General features: G+C 45.9%; 2 protein-coding genes across 3 annotated transcripts in view; one reads left to right on the forward strand and one right to left on the reverse strand.

The window, feature by feature from the left end:
- The window catches only part of TPP2 (tripeptidyl peptidase 2), a 69,382-nt gene extending 65,863 nt beyond the window's left edge, over nt 1-3,519 (forward strand). For both annotated transcript variants that reach the window (XM_028112007.2, XM_028112008.2), the window contains 2 exons: nt 817-936; nt 2,570-3,519. In XM_028112007.2, the coding sequence (XP_027967808.1) occupies nt 817-936; nt 2,570-2,659 (210 nt within the window). In that variant the 3' untranslated portion in view covers nt 2,660-3,519. The remainder of the gene's footprint in view (nt 1-816; nt 937-2,569) is intronic.
- Nucleotides 3,520-9,474: 5,955 nt separating this feature from the next.
- METTL21C (methyltransferase 21C, AARS1 lysine) lies at nt 9,475-17,142 on the reverse strand. The gene is made up of 4 exons (XM_028112053.2): nt 17,025-17,142; nt 13,785-13,936; nt 10,887-11,004; nt 9,475-9,869 (listed from the first exon to the last, which is right to left on the reverse strand). The coding sequence occupies exons 1-4, from the start codon at nt 17,140-17,142 to the stop codon at nt 9,475-9,477; spliced, it is 783 nt and encodes a 260-aa protein (XP_027967854.2).
- Between the last annotated feature and the right edge of the window lie 447 nt (nt 17,143-17,589).

Raw genomic sequence — 17,589 nt, forward strand, 5'->3', positions numbered from 1 at the left:
GTTAAGTACAGGGACTGACCGGAGCAGTATTTGCTGCCGTTACTAACACATGACTGGCGCGTGTTTGCTGCTCGCCGAGTGCTGGGCTTGCTGCGTGAAACAGAGGAATGAGGGCCGGGGGGTAAATGCTGGACCGCGCAGCGCAGCAAAACTGTCAGAAGCAATCCCGTCTGCCATAGTACCAGCACCGTACGAGGGGCCATGCATTGTGTTACCTGTCCGTTTACACTTTGCTTGGCTCTAGAGTACAAATAAATGTGATAGGATTCCTTTCTTTAAGGTCATCCTCTACGTTCTAAAAGTGGAGACCAAAAATATGAATAAATGCTTACAAGTATAATTGACAGATGCACTAATTAAAGGTACAAACTTACACAAAAGGAATTAATTGAAAGTAAGAGTACGTTTGTACAATATAGTTTGTTTGTTTATTTATTTATTTATTTATTTATTTATTTTGCTTTATCCCCTTTTGCAGTTTTGGTAATTTATAATGACTCTTTATAGTTTTGTACTTCTATCCTTATTTGCATTTTTGTGATCATTTATGTTAGCTCCCCTTTGCATGAAGAGGTGTTTTGATGTAGATTCCAAGAGCTAGTGATTTATCACAGTTTAATTTTTTCCCCCCAAATAAGTTGTTTTGTGGAATATTCAACTTTTGTTCTTTCAAGACATCTTTGAAATTTGCTTGATGTCAAATGTTCATTTTAAAAGCTGCACTTCTGTTAAGGCCTTAATTTTTTCATTATTAAAGCTATAAGCCATAAAATGTAAATATTTCATAGATAAGCCTTATCTTGTTTTACATTATAGGTTTTAACATTTGCATACAAGCATGCATTAGTACATAAATTGTATGGGAGAGGCCTTAAATTTGCAACTAAACTTGTGGAAGAAAAACCAACAAAAGAAAACTGGAAAAATTGTATTCAAGTAAGTGGTATTAAGTTGTCACTGTTAAGTGTCACCTCAGTATCGCATAGTGACCAGATGGCGAAAAGCCTTGTGGTAGTGATTTAGTGATACTGACCTTATCGTGACTGATTACTGCTCTCGTTCATGCAATGTGAACTATAAAATAAAAGCATGAGAGACAGCCAGTAAGCTCACTACCTTTTTTAAACTTTTCTTATTATTAAATTTTTAAAACTCCTGTGCAAGTTAATTGTCAAGTGTAAAAATTAATGGGCTTCTCAGAAATCATCGTAGCCTCGTCTTGTCTCTGGACACGCACGGTGGTTTGTGCCTAAAGGGCATATGAGGTTGGGTGGGCAGCTTGGTCGTGCCAAATGTGGCCAAGGTCTGGTCTCTGTGTTTAAGGTATTCTTTGGATACAAAACTAATCATTAAGTTCCTGGGGAAATTTTTTATAATTAGAGTAAACTATAGGTTATCTTCCCTCTTAGACCTTTTCTGTGTACCTTTACTGGTCAGTCCAAATTGTAAGACATTTTAAATTAGCATCTTCAGATCTTTGAATAGGTTAAGAGAACTCTTTATGGAACTGACCGTTACTGTGTGCAGTGTGATTCTCATCCCCGTCGACTCTGATCTGTGAGCTCCTGCTTCGGTAAAGCCAGTGACTGGCCCGCATGTTCACATCAGGGGATTTGTAACTTGTGTCCCCTCCACTCTGCTCCTGTACTGTCTCTTCTCCACACCACCGCTGGAAAAGATAGCTTTCGACACCTCCCGGTGAAGCCCCATCACATTTAGGATAAAATCCTGACTCCTTCCTGTGGCCTGTAAGGCCCCGGGTAATCTGGTTCCTGCCTTCCTTCCCGGCCGCATCCCTTGCCAATACTTCCCGGATTGGCTCTGCTTCCCTCACACTTGCCTCCTCTGCTTTTGACTGCAACAGCGACCACGCCCCTTCCCGCCCCTTCCCGCCCCTTCCCGCCCCTTCCCGCCCGGGGACCTAACTAGTCCAGCTGTATGGAGAGCTCTTCCCCAGATTCTCAGAGTAGGTTTCTTCTTCAAACTTCCCCATAAATGTCACCCCCTCGGAGATCCCATTCCTGACCATCTTATTTTCCAGTCACTCTGTTATCTCATCAGGTTTTACTTTTATTGTGTACTTGATATATACAGCTTAATTACGTACTCATTTATTCATCTCTTCATTGATTTGCTTATTTATTCTTTGGTTCTCCTGAATAAAACACAACTTTCCTGCAAGTGGGAGGTGAGTTTATTCAGTGCTGTTTTCCCGAAGTCTAGAACAGTGCTTGGCTTACAGTCGGGCTAAGAAAGAAAGGCAACTGGTTTGGTAGGAAGGAAGGGGGCAAGTAAGTAGGAATGAGGACAGAGAGGCTAGTAGAGAGACAGGAAGGAAGGGAGCTTGGCCGGGGATGGTCGTTGTCGCCTGTGGAGGTTGGTCGGCAGGAAAGTGGGTAGGTTAGTTGATGGCAAGGAAGATCAGTTGGTAGGAAGGGTGGTCGGTGGGTGGGTTGGAGGGAAGGAAAGTTCTGTCTGCTACCCTTCATTATTATTACAGAATTTACCCTGAATATTGAGCTTAAAAAAAATCTGTTCTTTAATAATATGTTTTTGTGTTTTGTTGTAGCTGATGAAGTTACTTGGATGGACCCATTGTGCGTCTTTTACTGAAAACTGGCTCCCCATCATGTATCCTCCTGATTATTGTGTATTCTAAAATAGGAACCAAGACTTTACATTTTAAAAAAGAAAGTTTTATAGTGAATGGATATAAAAACAGATTTGTGGCATTTTTAGTCTAATGCATGTTTTCATCCGCTATCAGATACTGATTATTAAAATGATGTGTATTTATCAGAGAATTTGCTGGCGTGTGGCTTAATACATGTAAATCTAGACCTCTGACATCATGGTTTTTTTTAATGCCTCACATTGCTGGCAGCGGGCTGTGCCCTGACTGCCAGCAGCAAGGACTCTCAGTTGGGTTGCAGCTGTTACATGCATGATCAGTTTTGAACAGTGACTTTTAACTGCAAACCTGTAAAATTCTATTTTTTATTTTATAAATGAACAGGGTTTTAACATGCTCAACTTTAATTTTTTCAATTGTATGAAGGCCTTAAAAAGCTACATTAAGCGTAGCTAAAATTATTTATTGGACTAAAAAGTAACACAACTTCATTTCCAGATTTTTTTTTTTTTTTTTTTTTGCAAAAGTTCACACTCAATTAAGGGGAAAAAATAAAACCGGCACAGATAAATGTGTGGCAATTGCTGGAGTGTAACTGCTTCACTAAATCTAGATCTTCATCTTGGCGTTATTTCAGATCAATCATTTTTAACATCCTCTTGACATGCAGAGCATCAGAATGAACTAATAATACATGTATAAGTGCCAGACAGCTAGATCTTTATCAGGTATTGTAAAGATACACATATGGTATGTTCATTAAAGTTGAAATAATGTAAAACACGTGAATAAATGTGCAAAACCAAGATCACAGTATATACCATATGCATTCTGATACCTTAATTTTTTTTTATAAATAATAAAAGTGAATATTGAAGCTTCTTAAAGTTGGTCTTAATTTTTCATAAATAAGGTTTGGAGTTAGTACAGAAATAATATATTAAATCAGTAGGCAAAAAATTCAACATGAGGTAATTTATATGTCTATAGGCTTGCAGTTATTTGAATATATTGCCAGTTCTTACGTGATTACCTTTTGTGTATGTTTTTGGCTTTTTATTATTTTTATCTTTCTGGCTACTACACTTGCTTCTCTCATCCTTCCTCCATAAAATAAAAAGACACACATAGATAATACTGAAAAGCCTCTACTCACTGACAGCAGACGTGTGTGTGTGTGTGTGTGTGTGTGTGTGTGTGGTTTTCAAATCTGTTCCTTTAGAATTTGCTGTTATAAAAGACCTCCCAGCTAATCTTACCTAGTCTCTCATAACTGTTTTCTGGGTTAGTTGACTCCTTTATATGATAAAAACAGCCTTTATGAAAAAATACAGATATGCATGCAAACATTTTGCAAACGATTTCTGAGCCATCTAGAATGTAAAAGTCCATCCACGAATAACCACATGTATATTCTCTCACAAACACGTACTTTCATCCTCAGTCATACAGGTTCCCATGTATACATGTTCATCCAGTGGAGAAATTGAGAGGCACAGAAAGGGTAGGGTGACCGACTGGTTGATTATTTTACAGAATCCGTCTTATAACGCAGGTTTTGCCATTCCTAGTGAGTGCTGCCTGCTTGCATAGAGCCCCAGGGGCAGCCGGAGGTGAAAGCTTGGGTCCTTCTCAGGTTCTTCATGAGGATGTGTGCAGCCCTAGGATGTGCATGGCCTTCTGGATACCAGGTTTCAAAGCCCCTGTGAACATCTCATTTCCCAGCTTTTCCTTTTAAGCCTTTGGATTAGCCCCAACTGTTCACCATCTCAGGCAGCCACAAGATTACGCAATTGCCTGTAATCATCTAGACAAACATCCCCTCAGGAAAAGACCCCTCAGCCTGAGAGAGAGCTGAGTCTAGTAAAATGAAGATGGCCTTCATGACGGTTTTCTGGGGAACAACCACTACAAGCTTGGGAGAAGTTCCCACTCCTGTTGGGCTCCCTCCAGTGATTCCCAGGCTGCTGGTTTTCCAGGTGACTTGTCAAGCTGGAGATGGGATGGAACAGGAGAGTTGGGAACATCAGAGTATTCTGTTCTTACTGAGATTTGGCCATCTTACTTGAGTAAAACACACAGCTTGCTCCAGGCCTTTGGTTAGTTCCCACACTTCTGAAAAAAGTTGCCTTTGAGAATTTTTGCCAGTTTTCTCATTCCTCTTTAGAAAGAAAATCTTTACAAGTGCTTTTTCACGGACACAATGGGTACTACATTTTCATGGACATCACACTTTTTTTTAAGCACATGAATTTATCATCCAATTTTAATATAAATTTAAGGTTAGAAACTTTCTGGTGGTACATTTATTTTGAAAGACTATCTTCTGAGTTAGGTAAAGATACAATTAATTCTAGAATCCTTCAAATACGACATTTTTATATAAAAACACCATCAATCCAGAGTTCCCTGATTTCTTACTTTCTCAGGTTTTGGTCTTTGTGCTGTCTTTTATAATGTGGAAGAAGAAGAAAGCCCCTGGTGGATTTTGGATACACTTCAAGAACAATGCGGAGCTCCAGGCACAGGGAGAAGCTGGGCCCTCCCCACAGGCCAGTTAGTGGCAGCCTGCGTATATGTGATGTCGTGAGTCGGCGGCCCCCGGCCCTCTCTTCGGTACTGAAAAGCAAACAAGTGAGCTATGTGTTTTCAGGAGGAGGTAGTGAAATAATGGAGCTTTTAATAGTACATTCAGTAAAGCATGAATATTTTCAGGCAAGTTTGGGTGTTTTTTTTTTTTTTTCAAAAAAAAGTCTTCCACAGATGGTAAAATTTTAGAATGAAGATCAGTTAGTTTGCTGTGGAAGTTGCAGGTACATCCACAGACTGGCAAAATCTGCTTTGAACTGTATTTCTAGAAAGATCAGCTCCATCCGTGGAACCCATGGTGAGAGGCCCTGACTTGGTGGCTGTCTTGTCAGCCTCTGCTTTCCTGATCACACCACCTCCATGGTGATAGCTGAACCTGAATAAGCTCTAGAAGAAAGTGTCCTCAATAAAGTCATTACTGTTAATGTAGGTTGTAAAATAGTACTCAGAAAAGCCAGGGACAGGGGCGCCTGGGTGGCTCAGTCTTCTAAGCGTCTGCCCTCAGCTCAGGTCATGATCCCGGGGTCCTGGGATGGAGGCCCACATCTCTGGCTCCCTGCTCGGTGGGGAGCCTGCTTCTGTCTCAGCCCCTCCCTCCGACTCTGCTCTCTCTCTCTCTCTCATGCGCGTGCTCGCTCTCTCAAATAAATTAAAATCTTTAAAAAAAAAAAAAAAGCCAGGGACAGTTTTCCTGTTTGAGGTAATGGCAGCCAATTTGTACCACGTCCACTGAAGACAACTGAAAGAGCTAGGTCCTTCTTAAACATTAGAGATGGCACAGAGCATGTGCTCAGCACAGGTCTCTGGCCCCTTTCCAGTGACAGCTCCCCAGTTGTCATCAGTAGGAGCTTTGCCATCGTGGGATTTCTCACCCCCCCCCCTTGGATGACCTGTCTTTGCCCTGGAAGAGCACGGCCCGGTCCCCGCCTTCCCACTTGGTCCCTCTCCTCCTTACCCACTCTGACGGTGAAATGTCTGGACCGAACGGCTGGAGTCCCAGCCCGAATCTCTGCTCTCTAGTCCTGGCTCAGGCCCTGGTGAGCCCCATCACTAGACCTCCATGGGTCTCATCCAGAAAATTCAGGCGGTATATTCAGTGTGTCTGTTCCAACTCAAAATTTATTGAATCTGAATTACCTTGAGTCTTCCTCTGCAGCATTTCATTCTCTGTGCTCTCAGTGGCCTAGCATTAAAAGGTATGTTTTTGTCTCTCTGTAGGATCTAAGTCAGAGAAGCATGCATAGAGAGGGAAAGGAGGGACATTCCCCCAATCTTCAAAAAAACTCTTGAACAGAGACTTCCTTAAGGAATAAGAAAGTAAGAATAAGCTCTGAACTTTATTAGTCTGAACATGGTTAATAAGAGGAAAAAACTGCATTGGTCCTAACTGTAAAGGAAGCTAGCAAAGAAGCAGGAGGTGTAAGTACTGCTCTCCGGTGAAGGCCCCAGGGTGTCTCACCCGCAGGAGCGGCCTTGCCGGAGTGCACGGCGAGCGGCGGGCCAGGCGAGAGGCAGAGACGGTCTACCACGCTGTGCACTGTGTGGCAACAGGTTAGCTGCACCCCTCCTGCAAAGGTCTTATGTTAGTGTCACTTAGAACCCCTGCTTTTATGAGAGGATTTCAAAAACTCAACAAGCAAGTGTCTAATGTATTGAAGCCATGTCCTCTCAAGGGTCAAACAATAATAATTACAGTTCCAGGATCAATTACAGATGTCCGGGACTGCCTGCATTTCCAGTCATGACATGATAGTTCTAGAACCTGACTATGCCAAGTCCTATCCAAAATGTGAGTAGAATATAAAGCAGCCGGAAATATCTTTTATAATCTTCATCTTATGTGTGATTTTAAAAGGTACTAACCTATATGCCTCACTGATCTGTCTACCAAGCCACCTCAAAACTCGGTGGCTTCTAACAACAATCACTTCTTCTCACTCATGAGTATAACTTGGCTGGAGTTTGGTCCAAGCTGGGCTTGGCCTGGGTGGTCCCAAAGCTGAGTCATGAAAATGTACAATTTACAGGAAGAACAAGGTGGAGGGACATTTTGAAGGATAACTCTGGTGATGCCGTCAGCATAACGCAGCGGGTAGAAATGCCACGGGACAGACAACTCAGATTCTTCAGCAGATAAATGGCCAGAGGGAAGAGCAAGAGGGAGGGAGAAGCCACAGGTCAAAAGAGACTTCAGATACATGCCAGCCAGTCAGTGAATCAAATGTGGACCCCATCTGGATCCCAATTCAGACAAACTCTAAAAATAAATGTCATGGCATTTAGGAGGCAAATGGAAGTTGGAACCCTGGATTTTCCAAAGTATATAATACTAAATTACTTAGTTTAAATTTTATATTGCATAAAATATATTTTTAGGGTGATAAAGTTATGGTTATGTGTCTCATATATATGAACCAAATCTACAGAAGAAAGGGTATCTATTATTTCCTTCAAATTAATACAGAATTGGAGAAGTAGGTGGAGGTACAGATAAAACAAAATTTGCCAGGAATTGAAAATCCATGGTGGGGGTGGGGGGGGGTTAGGTCATGATTCTTTCATCTACTTATTTAACCAGCATTATTGAATTATAGTTGCTGCACAATAAACTGCACGTTTAAAGTGTACGATTCATCTACTTTTAATATATTTAAATTTTCCTATAAAAGTTTGAAGACAAAGTCTTTAGAATCATGATCAGTCTGGCTTTTCTAAAAGGGCAGACCTGTATCCATTTAGAACATAATGAAATAAGCATATGATCATTATATCCTTTTGTTCTGGAAATGTGAAAGAAATCCACTTACAAGTCTAAGAAGAGATTTAAGGGTCAGGTCCCATGCTGTAACATCACTGAACTTTATATAAAATATTGATATTTGGCAACTTTGCTAAACTCATGAATTCCAGTAATTCCACTGTAGATCATCCACAGTCCCAGGGGTCAGCAAACCAGGGCCTATATGTTTAATCCAATCCATAGCCTGTTTTTTGCAGGGTCAACAAGCTAAGAGTGGATCTTGAATTTTTGTAATTGGCTGTAAATATATATATATAATACACATATTCTGTAGAAATAGTATGTGGACTGAAGATACTTATTAGCTGGCCCTTTACAGAAAAGGTTTGCTGACCCTGGCTTACATAAACAATGCTATCATCTGCAAATAGTGCCCGTTTTCTTGCATTCTAAATGTGCATGTTTTATTCCTTTGCTTTCCCACATTGGCTAAAGCCTCTAGTATAATGCTGAGAAATGGTGGTAGCTGGATTTTTTATTGTTCTCCCCTATTAGAGAAGAAGCTTTTAACATTTTTTTTTTTAAAGATTGTATTTATTTGACAGAGAGAGACACAGCGAGAGAGGAAACACAAGCAGGGGGAGTGGGAGGGGAGAAGCAGGCCTCCCGCGGAGCAGGGAGCCCGATGCGGGGCTCGATCCCAGGACCCTGGGATCATGACCTGAGCCGAAGGCAGACGCTTAAAGACTGAGCCACCCAGGCCGCCCCGCTTTTAACATTTTATAATCATGATGTTTTAGATTTTTTTGTAGCCTTCCTTTATCAGAACACACAAAAATTCCATTCTTTCCTACTTTTCTAGAAATTTTAATCATAAATTTGTGTGTTGGGGGGGAAACAGACAATCCAGAAATCCAACTTGAAATGATCCCAGCAATTCATTGGCACAGAACCAGGGCATTCGTAGAGTGGATTCTCTTAGGAAGTTCCTAAGAGAACATCCTTGACAATTTCCTTATTCTAGAACCATTCCCGTATTTTCCACTTTCAGTCCATGTTACTGTTTTCTGTCACTCAGTAGCCTCTTCTTTTGCTACAGCTAAAATCTGTATAAGTAGATTCTTCAAAATTAAGATAGAAGGACCCTTCCAAGCTCAGTTTCAAAAAGCATGTGACCAAAGTGTAGTACTGACAAATTTGCAGTAGAAAGAACAAGGGGGAAATCCATTTGTTTACAAATTTATTCACGTAAAGTTTGTTAAACAATTGAGACTTTTTGGAAGCCAACACAGCTACTTCTAAGTTTTCATATTACTCTTTGTAGATATTTAGATTAACCAGATAATCTTAAATAGGTTATTTTAGAGAGCTGCTGTAATATTAAATTATGTTTATCTAGGCATACAAGTCGTTTTTATGCACTACCTTCTCGATCTCACAAATCTTTTATTGACAATACGATTCCCAACACTGCTCAAAAGACACTAATGTTTCGAAAGGCATTCTGTTTAATTTAATCCCATTTTAGTATTCCTTTGAAAATTTTGACCGATGACTCTGGAAATTCAGCCAAGAGTGTTGTGTCAAAAACTTGCTTGAATTTATCTAAGAATTCATAATCGGTGCTGAACCTGAATTTGTTTGCCCAAAGCAACACCGTCCCTGGCTGACAAAGGTACGCCATGGTGGTGAGCAGCTTGTCCAGGAAGTAGTGGTGGTAGACCACGTCCGAGGCCAGAACATAGTCGTAATAAAACGTCGACTTGGGGAAGTGTTGCTCCAGGCTCTCTCCCCAAACCAGCTCTCTCACTTCCGGCAGATGTGCTGCACGTTTTAATGTGTTCTTCAAAAGATTGTATTGAAGGTTTCCTAGAACATCAGGCAAATCCGTTGCTGTGACTTGAGCTCCTAAGAGATAAAAGAGAAAAATTGTAACAATTACCTGGAAACATGCAGGCAGCCACAGTGGACATAGACACTCAGGGAGACACAAGAAATGGACCTGGGCTTCTCAGCTTTGTCCACATTTACACGTGGACTGGACATACTTGACCCAATCCCGCTGGATAATTTCCCATGGGGAGCTTTGCCCTGTGCACAGTCCGCTGTTTCCCAGTGTCCCGGGTCTCCACCCCCATACTCCACCCCCAGCTCCTGGCGATCAAAAATGTCTCTAGAAGTGGGCAAATGTCCTTTATGGGGCCAAATCACCTTTGGTTGAGAACCACTGAAATAGAATAATGTTATCATTTTTTAAGAAATAGTTGTGTGGTGTTGGGAGATTTCAGGATAATTAGCTGCTTAATAAATCATGTTTTTCCTTCTAAAACTCTATCTGAAGATTTGACCTATTTTGTATGATTGCCTGTCTCCAACCTAAATTTTTAAATTAATCGTTAGGCATTTTAAAGCTAGTGACAAGAGTTCACAAAGTAGACCATCCCATTTCCAGACTGGATGTAATAGAAGAAGCTCTGTAATGCTGTATTCAGAAGTACGCCACATCTGTACCCATCTCTTGCTCAATGCCCGGAACTCACAACTTGCATTTGGTGTAAATCTGTCTCCACCTTGGATGAACTCCCTTATTTTTCTTCAAAATGTTAGTTATAATATTCGCCACGAAAAGCAGGAGACAGCATAAACGTAGCTGTGTACAACAGGAGAGTCACAGCTCCTGAATTTCAGCTTCATCACACGGTCCTCGGTGGGCCGGGCAGGCCCCCTAACCTCTCTCTCTCACCTGCGATTATCTTATTTCTGGGCCAACAGTACTGATTCCTAGCTCATGATATTTTGGGAGATTCAGTGAGTGAAGTCATGGCCAAGCACCTGAGTCACAGCTGGCCGGAGAGAAAGCGCTCCCTATCATTGCTGTCCAAGTCAAAGTGTTTTGGAAACAAAGTCAGGAATAAGCAGACAAACCTAAAATACTGGCCACAATGGAGACAAGGCCTGGTCCAGCACCAATCTCAAGTACCTTGGCATCTTGGAGATTCAGTTCCTCTGTATGTTCCTCCAAATACTGACACAAAGCGGTAGCCTAAAAAAAAAACATTTGCAGGTGTCACCTGAGCGTTGGAACATTGGAAAACAGTGGTGGCCCGACCTCCCTCCCCTACCCCAAGCGAAACACTACAAGAGATGTTATTAATCGTTGCAGTTTATCGAGGGGCTCGGAAGAATCAAAATATGCATTCAATGCCCTATTTGGACCTCTGGAGTATGAAAGGTATGATATGCATCAGAGGAACTGGAGACACAGACTTGCTAAATCGCCTCTATCCATCCGAAGACTCTGGGTCAGTGTCCGGGAAGAGGAAGGTCCCCTCGGCTCTTACAAGTCCAGGAAGGAGGCCTGAAAACAGCAACCTCTTGCTCTGGTTTGGTCCTGCCGCCGGCCACCTGCTTCAAGAACATTGCTGTACGTCTTCCCCACTTCCCTCCTGACTCCTTTCTCGAAGTTCAGGTGGGTTAGGGCTTTGTCTGCTACCCTGGACAACTGGGCAGTTTATTTTTTTTAAGCGGTCATCTAAGAAACAGACTCAATACAGTGCTTCTAAGGGGCGCACACTGTGGGGCGGGGTGGGGGGTGCTCCAGACTGCGCTTGTACAGGCCACCGGGCGAGGGCGGTGCTGCTGGTCCGTGGACCACACTTTGCGGAGCGGCGAGGAGGTGCTAAAAAGCATGTGAATGAATTGAGATAACTTTGTAGACAGCAGCTCAAACGTTCCCTTCCTTATCCCTGCATTCTCTCTGCCTCCACCTTCTGCTGACCTTTCTACGGAGAGATCAAGGGTATTGGATTTGCACTGACTGATGAGGCGTTCGCCTTTATGCCAGTGCGGTCTCAGCAGCGCCGCGGATGTGAGAGAGCCGAAGGGTTGGGCATGAGGACGTGAATCCTGAGATGACAGAGCAAACCGAACTCTGGTCTGTGCACTCGCACCTCTCGTCTTCCTGTGGCTGCTCTGAACTTGATGGGACGCCACGTTTTGTGGGGGGCGTGGGCTGGGGCGGCAGGAACCCCAGCCCACAGGCCGCTGCCCCCCCCGCCCCCGCCCCCGCCGGGCCGTGTGTTCATAGGGAAGAGTCCACACGCCCAGACGGACGTGCGCTCACGGCTCCGCTCCGGGGGGCGCAGGCCGGGCTGGGAGGGGGCCCGTGCGCCGACTCGGAGACGGGCGAGCGGCGTCAAGGAGGCACACGCTGGGGGCGCAGGGGGTGCCCCAGGCGCTGAAGGATGGGGAGTGTCCGGCCCCCCGAGTGTCCAGCGGGGGGCGGCGGGTGAAACGGCCACGCACGGCGCGTTGCCAAGAGCTCTGGCTTCTGGATGAAGAAGGACAGTGATTTGTGATGGCAGGGGTTTCCCTGTGAGGAAGAGTGTCACCTAGAGCCACCAAGGAGACGTGCTTTGAGGGGTTTTCCAAGCGTCCCTCGGTGCCCTGCCGGGTTTTCTCAGGAAGCATGGCACGGCGCCACCCGCAGCTTCCCAGCCCCGTCAGCAAACGCGCAGGCGGGAGCGCCTTCACCGACAGCGGCACCCGGAGTCCCACGAGGAAGCGGGTCTTCGCACGTCATGGAAACCCTTCCTTGGCAGCTTTCGGGAACTGGGGGTGCCAGGAGAGGCCAGGGTTTGGTGCGCGGAAGGTTGAGGCCTCGGAATAAAATGGTCCTGTGGACAAATATTCTTCCATTCCTGATCTCCTGGTACCCCTGCTTATGGCTGTCCATTTGCCAAATATATTACAGTAGGAAGCTGGGGAGCAGGTTGGTGGTTTTCAAACTTGTTAGTAAGCCCAAGAAGAGGATTTCCCCATGAAGGAAATCATACTTAACATGCATGGGGGGGAAACACTGAGCTTCCTTAGCTAGGGGATGGGGGTGGGCAGCTCTAGGAGCCTGGAGCCCTTTGTCTGCCCCTCCCCTCATCCAGCCTCCTTGTCCCCCATCACCTGCCACTGGTACCCAGGCCCCTGCCCCAGGGAGCTCCATAGCACCTCCACCCCTGATGCTCAGCTGCGGTCCCTGGAGCAGGGGCCTGCCCCACCCCCCCGCCCCCCAGGAGTGGCAGCACCTCTGAGTCCCAGGTCTGCATTGGAAGACAAACCCCAGGCCATTCCCCGCCAGCGACAGAGCAGCTTGGAGCCCAAGCCTCTCCAAGAACAACCCAGCGGGCATCGGAGGGCCAAAGTCCCAAACCCGGTGGCACAGCTCTCCCAAATGAGTCGACTTTTCTGAGCCCCCACCTCCCCAGCTGGCAGGTGCAAACAGTGGCACGTTGGTAATCCCAGGTGGCAGGCGTGATACGCAGCTTCCACAAGTGCTCACACCGCCCAACCTCCCCGGTGTGGAAAAAAAGGTGGGGGAGGTGAAGCGAGCAGCCAGGAACTAGCAGATTGGCTTGCGATTCAGAGCGTCTCCCCCATTCCCATGCCCCCCTCTCATGGGGGCCTGCAGGGAGGAGAGGGGGGCGGCTTCCTACCCTCTTCCCCGGGAACACCCATGGCGTGGAAGGGAAGCGAGCACCCGGCTCCAATTGTTTTTTTCCTCAAAATTCGTATGGATTTTTCATCTTACTTCCTGAAATATTCAAGCTGATCTGATGTAAAAAATAATGTTTCAGGAAACATGGCACAGAGGGAAATGATGCTTCTGGGAGAGATGCTGGGCTTTTGCGGAGCCAAGTGCACCCCAGCCCCCGGGCCAACACGTGACCCGCCTCCACAGAAGCACAGAAGGTGAAAGCACTCGGCAACCTGTCCACGGGGGAATTGTCGCCCCCAGGAGCCCCGACATCCCGAAGGTAATGGCTGTCTCACCCCTGGCCACACCACCGCTCCGTAGCTCTCTATGGATTCTTGGATGACGATCTTCGTGCCTGCAAACAGGTAACGCTCCTGTGTGTAGCTGGCGTAATCTGTAGGGACAAATTTCTGAAGGCTATGAAGAGATGGTTCTATCTTGTTAGAATCTGTGGGGGCAGAAAATTAAATAGGTTCCATGATTTGTTGACCCAGAGCAAGCACACACTAGGCACAACTGGTAAAATGGGAGGGGACCGGGCGCTTTTCCCACAGAGAGGGGGTGACGCCAGCAATGACAGTGCTGTGAACTAGCACAAAACGGAGTGATACCGGACGATAGGGACACGAAGTTCAGATGCGATGTTTTCATGAGATGCCGAAACGCCAGGCGATGCCCTGGGTCCGTTCCGCTATGTAGCCGAGGACAGCTCTATCCCCACCCCTCTGTTTTGATGGCCGGAGAAAGCCAGCTTACCAGCAGAATGGCAACAATGAGCTGCCTGGATGAGGACCTAGGCAAACACAGACCTGACTATTTTTAGGACTTGAAGCGAAGTAACATTCCCACATGTTGGCTGGAGCGTGTTCCTTAAATCCTTCCTACAACTGCTCCTCAAAAGGTACAGGTCACCCAAAGACGAGCCAGCTCCACAGTCCTGGGGCAGGCGGTCAGATGAGCTCAGCCTATAAAGTTACAACGGCTTTAAATACACTTTAAACTCATGAGCAGCTCTCATATATCATATAAAATGAGCAGAAAAGAGCACCTGATCGGGACTGACATCCTAGAAGCACAGATTGTGCCGATTTTGCTGAGTCTTCCAGGATAACACGAGCAGGTGGGAAAATGTCAGGGGTGGGACGCCGAGCGCACTCGCACTAGGGGTCGCCAGCAGCAGAGAAGCGGCGGTACTGGCGGTGAGAAGGAATCAGCGGCCAGAAGCCGGAGGGAACCCGGCAGGAAACCCGTCTCTGCTCCCTGAGATCCGCCTGGGACCTTCTTAGCTGCAGGTGGAATGTGGGCTTCGGAAAATAGCTACAAGGAGTGGTCCGTTAACCTTGGAGATGCTCCAATCAGGAATGTCCCCTCGAGGTGTTAGAGGGGGCAGGGGCAGGGCGCGAATACAGGGTGAAGGGTGGAGGGTGTTTGGAGAAACCTAATCGGGAGCGCGCCCCTCAGAGGCAGGGGACATTGGGTGTCACCGAAGAGCACCTGCACCAGAGCCGTCTGCAAACCCGAACGGGGTCACAGAAGAGCACAGACATTTGGAGTCAGCTCTTAGAAATGTTTCCAGCAATGTGACCACATCCACTTACCCAAACACACAGGGCTTGCGTTTTATCTTCGCGTGTATTTTCATTGTGTTTTTCTAGAAATGAATTTTTGTTGTATTTTACCCCAAAAGTGTCTATGTGCAGCAGATTGAGAAATGGTCTTTGAGCACAGTGACTGGGTTGTCAAGGAGCATGAGGGATGTCCGCAGCTCCCCAGGGTGCCACTCCTGCCTTCCCTGCCCTCTCCCTCCCCCGCCCCCCGGTGTCTGACATAGCCTGAGTTCCACCCCCCCCCCCCCCCCCCGGGGCCAGAATTCTGTGCCCTGACCTACAAGGTGAGCTTCCAGAGACCTGGGACTTCACTGAGCTGGCGGGAACCTGCTAATAAATAGTGACCAAGGCGAGAGACATCGTCCTGGTAGGGGCTGTGGGGAGTCAGGAGGGGCGGGAGGGAGACCCATAGCCTGCACTCACAACTTAGGGGGAGCTCCTAACATCCGACACCACCAGCTCATTTTCTGTGAATGACCAAAGAGGCCCTAGTCTCTCCCCTCGAGCTGGGAGGCTGACAGAACTATTGGAGAGATGATAAAAAGGCAGAAGACTAGACGGTGGTGTGCCGGGACATGTTCAACCATCAGCTTGGGGCGAGGGGAGGAAGCACTGATCTGTAGGGTTTGATGGTCACCACAGTGGGAATGCTCCCACACTCCCCTGCAGACATCCCCGGGAAAGGACGTGCACTGCCCACTGAGACGGGTGCTTTCCACCTGCTTTCCACCAGGCAGGACAACAGACACCAGGAAGCTCAGGAGCGTAGGCATGCATAAAGATAATCTCAAAATGTAACAAAGTAAGTCATGATGCGTTGTGAGTGTTCATTACCTTGGTTTTTTAATATCTCTTTGGCTTTTATATCATCTATTTAGTGATAAGTTTTCAAAACTCGTATTTCAATAATGGCCATGTTTAACAACAACCCTCAAAAAAAAAAAAAAAAAATCCCTGAAATTCAGGGGCTGGTACAGGCCGGTCGGGGCAAGGAGTCAATACAGGGCTGCCCCCCTCTCCTCTGAGGTTTTGTCCCTGGGGTAGGTGACTGGGGGCAGCCAGACCAGCCAGGACCCATGCCAGCCCCTGCAGACTTCCCTCCCCACTGTGGCTCAGGCAGGTCTTTCTTCCCTTCCCCCCACGTCCCACCAGCTGGGGACCTATTTTTCTCTCAAGACAGTGGGAAAAGTCAATGGGCTGAATTGGAACAGCTCATCATTTCACAGGCGAATGAGCTGATAGATATGTTTTCCCAACCAACATTGTAAAGAAACGCGGGCACATAAATATTCTCCCATAAGACCCTTCTATGTTCGACAAAGATAAAGAAATGTATGCTTATTGCACACTAAATGTTTTCATTTATTGTATCGATGCTAGTCTGAGAGTTTTAGAGAGATCAGATTTTAGAGACAGAATTGCCTTTTTACGTAAACTAGTTTAGTAAAAATAAATAGCATCCCGTCTTAGTTGAGTTGGAACATAATTTTACTGTGTTAAATGATTATAAATGGTTGAAATGCCATGCCTCGGCTTTTCTGACATTACCTGTTAGGTCTATTATTTATTACTACCGAGTCCCTGTCCAGAAATGCAACCCATGTGTGATGTAGCTGCCAAGAGAACATGTTGGCGAAAAGCAGACACGAATCAAGATTTTGTTTCTTTTTAAAAAGTTCTTGGGACAAAAATATAACCATTTGAGATTTATACACAGCACAAGACAAATTTAGATAAGTAAATAATGAAAAAATAGAGGTTACTTTTAATGCTATGCTCACGCTTGCCTAAAGCTTCACCTACTAAGCTTCACTAATAGGAACAACCTAGAATTAGAAGGAGATGGGAATTCTTGTCACTGAAGTTAACTGGGAAGTGCCGTGGCCAGAAAAGCAACTGACACGGTGTGGTGGTGAGGAAGGAGGTTACCTCCTGGGGGTCCGCTGGTGCCATCCTCTTGGAGAGACCTCGCCTCCACCGGCGGCTCTAAGCAGCCATCTGGGGTGCACGGTGCTTCCCGCAGCTCGGAGCTCAGACACAGGTCCATAACCGCAGCCGCTGGAGAGCAGAGAACCAGACAGACAGGCCCCACAAGCTCAGCCCAGGCTGGCTGAGCCTCCCAGAGGCTCTAAAAGGTGCAGCTTATCGCCTTAGCATCTGCTGAGCCGAAAAGAACCCCTGCTTTTCAGCTTACTTTCCCCCAGTGAGCAAAGCAGCTCCTCAAGGAGCTGCCATCCTAGTTTTGCAGAGCAAAGGAGAAGGGGGGGACCATTAACCATCACGGCACCTGTTCTGTGCATCAAGAAATGCAAAAACAGAGCAAGTGTCGCCAGAGGACAGGCATGATGTGGCTCGGGTCTAAAATGTCTTTCTAATAGCTTTTGGAAATGAACCTTAATGAAGAAACTCTGATCCAGCAGCACATTCTACCATCGGGGGTACCGTGTGGATGGAGGGGTTAATGACATAGTGGATGAGAAGGGAGCATTTGGAC

This window comes from Eumetopias jubatus, unplaced genomic scaffold (assembly GCF_037043125.1).
Source record: "Eumetopias jubatus isolate StellerSeaLion01/CBP00866 unplaced genomic scaffold, mEumJub1_p1.0 scaffold_3, whole genome shotgun sequence".
NCBI classification, from domain to species: Eukaryota; Metazoa; Chordata; class Mammalia; order Carnivora; family Otariidae; genus Eumetopias; species Eumetopias jubatus.